The sequence below is a fragment of the Bidens hawaiensis genome, unplaced genomic scaffold, assembly GCF_021521415.1.
Source record: "Bidens hawaiensis isolate Kalapana, Puna unplaced genomic scaffold, B.hawaiensis_p1.1 tig00011744_1, whole genome shotgun sequence".
NCBI classification, from domain to species: Eukaryota; Viridiplantae; Streptophyta; class Magnoliopsida; order Asterales; family Asteraceae; genus Bidens; species Bidens hawaiensis.
Window position 1 is genome coordinate 533,362 of NW_027491930.1, and position 4,413 is coordinate 537,774.

Consider the following 4,413-nt stretch of genomic DNA (forward strand, 5'->3'; position numbering starts at 1 on the left):
TTATAAATATATTCTATTGTTTAAATACAATGATGGAAAAAAAAGTTTATTATAAAACAGTTTGATGATAAAAATAAATGTAAAAGGATGATGATGCGATAACGAAAGGATACCCTAAAATGATGTAGTCTTGAAAAGAAAATTAGTGTTTTTAAGGATTGGTGAAAATCTAATTAAGACGCCAGTTAAAGTAACACATTTATAAACATTTGGAATCCCTAGCCTTAGGAATGCTCTCATAGAGCATGAGATGAAAACATGAGCAATCGATCCCGGAATAAACTTTCACAGGGTGATCAGAACTTAGAAGAATAGTCTCAAAACATTATGTTAGATTAACATTAATAAGTTGGCTTAAACAATATTTGGGAAGTGCACTATATTGCAATAAATGTATGTGAAAGAGCATAAACATAAGAGGAAAAAAAGTGCAATAAATAATTATTTGAGAAATGCGTTACAGCATTCTTAAGTTTGGACTGGAACTGCAACATGTAAAAGAGCATAAAGATAAGAGATGGAAAAAAAATAGAAAAAGAAATAAATAGTTGATGCGATGGGTGGTGGACGATCTGCTTCAAAAAAACATATAAATATTATATTCTTTAAAAGAAAATTTTCTTTTACTTTCATAACTTGAATCAATAAAGTTTGAGTGTATAAGAGACTTTGTATTTATCATAGACCACTTATTTTAAGACTGAACCAGAAGTCGTGTGTTTATGACTTATGAGTTAAATCGATAATGCATTTGTTTGTTGCTCTTATTTCTCTTGCATGAATCATCTCTCTCTCTCCCCGTTTTCTTTTATAAAATGATTGTAATATGTTTATGCTTTAATTCTTTTTTAAATAAACCTAAATTATCAAACCATTTTCCCAACGACATTTGATTAAATTGACATAAATCAAACTTACTAAAATTATTTCCAAGTTTCAGGAAAAAAAATAAATTATTTCCAAATATTATGACTAAACCGGCTCAACTGTCCTTTTACACCAAATCAACTCCAAAGAAAAAAAAACAAAAAAAAAACAAAACAAAACAAAATTCCCCTATATATATGTTAACTTGTGACAGCAAAAAGAGGTTTCATCCAAAATATATACACGTTTATGCCGATGTAAATTGCTTAGTTTGTCATGGAGTTAGCTTCTTGTTTGATCAATTGGTTCTCAATTTCGGTTAGGCCTTGGCCGAAACATGCTTTGGTTCTCCTCTTCAATTCTTTCCTGTTAAAGAACACCATGTAACAATCATCAAATTATTAAGCATTCAAGAACAAGATTTTAATACATAAGCTACAAAAGTGTGCACAGGCTTTCAGGGTTACTTACATCATGAGTTGCCTGTCAAGATTAGAAGAAGACAGCAACCCTTTATTCTCTTCCGCTCGTCGTAGAAGATAAGGCATGATTTGATCGACGGGCCCAAACGGCAAATACTTGCTAACATTAAAGCCCGCATTCTTCAAACCAAAAGTCATCGCGTCCGCCATGCCATAGAGTGAAGCAAACTCGAGCTTCTCACTATCTTTAGTTATTCCATATTCGCGCGCCTTTTGTGCCACCAATTTTCCTGTTATTTTTTATTGACTTTGATCAAAATTCTTGAATCTTTTTGTACCTTTTTCACTTGGAAAAATCATGAAAAACAATCCATATCAAGTACCAAAAGGGTATTCAAAATATTGAATCTTTTTGAATTTTTTCACACTAGGATTTAAATACTCATTGACATGCATTAAAGATCAAAAAGCTTGAATCTTTTTATACCTTTTCACTTGGAAAATGATGGTACCAAAATGGTATTCAAAATGTTGAATCTTTTTGCATTTTTTTCACAATAAAAATGAGTAAAAAGATCAAAATGTTTTACACTTTTACCTGAATCAAGATTGTGGGTGGCAAGAATGAGTCCACCCGCGCGATTAGAAACCTCATCAAGCATGAATGTAGCACAACCATTAAAACAATCATGTGTCTCATTGATGGTATTATGAATAGGAGACTCAACACCGAGTGAACGAGCCAACTTTCGCTCACTCGACATATAAGCCCCGCGAACCAACTTAAACCCGACAGGCAAGCCCATTTTATCAGCTGCCCTTTTGGTCAAACACATTCTCTCACCAGCATCCTTCAAGTAGGCTTGAATGGTGCCGTAAATCATCGGTCTTTGGGCCTCATTGTGCTTAACAGAAGCCCAATACGTCATGTAATCGATAGCGGGCTGGATCGAAGTGTCCTCGGCATCAATTACAACAGGCACATTGCCTTCAAAGCTTTTTTCACAAATGGTTTGTAGCCTTTGGTGAGCTAACTCCAGATCATGTTCTTCCTCAGCTGTCAAATTAGCAGGCTCTTGTATTGTATGATAAAACGGGCTGTTCTCGGACAAGATTGGCAAAATTTGCAGCTTCCATGGCAGCTTGAATGATGGATTCTTGTACTCCCATCTAAGAAGATCACTCATCCTCTTGAGTAAATGCACTGGACAGATTGCTGTAACCTTAACAACCACAAAAGTTACCTGTTTTTTTTACATAGATATAGATTAAATCAGACCTGGTTTGTTTGGAAAAAAAATAAAACTCAAACACAATGGTCATCTTTTAGGTGGATTTGTATAAGAGTAAATCACCAAAAATCAAAAATATACATTTTGGCCTGAGAATATTAACAAAATAAATATAACTTTTTTGAAATTACAAAAGTTTTTGTTCGATTATATATTTTTAGTTTCTACCAACACGCACCAGTCATTGACGAATTAAACCATCAATGAAATTCTCATGTGACTTTTGAGTTTTGAATCTCCCAAACCACATTTGAATTTATAAATTAAAAAAAAAAGAAACAAACAAACAACCCAATTTTTCTAACTCCAAAATGATCGAATCTGCTACGTCATTTTGAACATGTTGCGCCAAAGGATCCAATATGTTGCGCTAGATTGAAATCCATTGCGCCACGAGACACTTGTCTAGTGGATTAATAACTTTAAAAGGTCAATAAAAATTTTGTTAATTTTCTTGGTGAAATCGAAAATGTACATTTTCTTGATTCTCTCTTTACATAAACTTACAGAAGAAGTAGGAAGAGATTGAGCAGATTCAGCAGTTTTAATCAACTGTTGAGTAGCATTATCACAAGACTCATTATCATCAGCATGCTCCAACCCATAATCCAGCATTCCTCTCAACCCCGAATCCCACAGCCTCCTAACGGTCCGACCCGTCTCAACAGTATCACCACCAGCCACAAAATGACTATAGGCAGTATGTTTAATCAACCCCAGCATTGCATGTCGGAACAACCCCGCCTCCATCAACCGTGAACTCATAACCTGAAGGCTTAAATCCACCACGGGCTCCACCGCAGTGACGGTTAGTATGGCTGCTGAATGCAGCAGTTTTCCTGTTGGAATTGATGAGAACAGGCTCTTGGTGTCCTCAAGTTTGGATATTTTGTCGCCATTATTAGTATTATCTGTAGCGGTTGCAGTTGCGGTGGCGGCATTAAAGGTGGTTCTTTGTGCACGGTGGACTAAAGATTTTAGTAGTTTATGTGGAATGTGCTTGTTTATCATTGACATGATGTGGTATAAGCTTAAGGCAGGATCAGTTTAAGTTTCTTGGCACAAGATAATATTATTTCTGGTGAATGTTTTTGAGGTTATGTGAAGGGTATTTATAGGCAAGAAATGTTAACGGGTCAAAGACGGATCCGATGGCAAGACCCGTGTACGGATCGGGTTGTTGTATGAGGTATTTTTGTTTGTATGAGACTTTATTGGAATAATTGGAATAATTATCTGATCTCTCATTTTATTTTGAGCATATATTCTGCCTTATGTTACTCCCATAGTACTAGGCTTGATTGGTGGAGTAAATTCGTCTTTCTATTCTAAACTCATTGTGTAATGTTTTCAGACCTGGTCAGGACGTTGATCTGAACACCTTTTTGAATTAAAAAACTCAATCTTTTAAAAAATACATTGGCTGATCTTTGAGTCATAACATTACTATGCATGACCTGTTAAACTCGGGCTAAGTAACTCCGCAACTTCCTCTGATTACCATCTTGTTCTGACTTTGAGTGAATATTCTTTTTCTATAATTTTGAAATAACATTATAATAATGGTATTAATCTATCTGTCTATATAAATGTCTATCAAAAAAATCATATATGTCACTTTGTGGTTGCTCCCCACCCATCTCAAGCCACCAGATTGCTTCATTTGTGATTTGAGGTTTCTCATGCGTTTGACCCGAATTCACATGTATGAGTCTCACAAAAAACGAATAGTCCTAAAATAAGTTATAACATCTAATTTATTTGTGAAACCTTTTCATAATCAAACAATAATTTTCGCAGGTTATGGGTCTCACCAAACCCGGATAGCCCTT

At 34.9% G+C, this 4,413-nt stretch overlaps 1 protein-coding gene across 1 annotated transcript; it reads right to left on the minus strand.

Moving 5' to 3' along the window:
* Positions 1-1,074: 1,074 nt before the first annotated feature.
* On the minus strand, positions 1,075-3,598 carry LOC143538864 (proline dehydrogenase 2, mitochondrial-like). The gene is made up of 4 exons (XM_077032318.1): positions 3,089-3,598; positions 1,888-2,533; positions 1,339-1,579; positions 1,075-1,233 (listed from the first exon to the last, which is right to left on the minus strand). Exons 1-4 carry the CDS (start codon positions 3,596-3,598, stop codon positions 1,134-1,136), a joined length of 1,497 nt encoding a protein of 498 aa, XP_076888433.1. The 3' UTR covers positions 1,075-1,133.
* Between the last annotated feature and the right edge of the window lie 815 nt (positions 3,599-4,413).

Bases quoted from the DNA above. Each gene is read 5' to 3' on its own strand.
- LOC143538864 (XM_077032318.1), bottom strand. From the start codon at position 3,598: ATGTCAATGATAAACAAGCACATTCCACATAAACTACTAAAATCTTTA. The intron at 1,580-1,887 runs GTAAAAGTGTAA...AAAAAATAACAG, and splicing joins CACCCACAATCTTGATTCAG to GAAAATTGGTGGCACAAAAG. The intron at 1,234-1,338 runs GTAAGTAACCCT...GTTCTTTAACAG, and splicing joins CTTGACAGGCAACTCATGAT to GAAAGAATTGAAGAGGAGAA.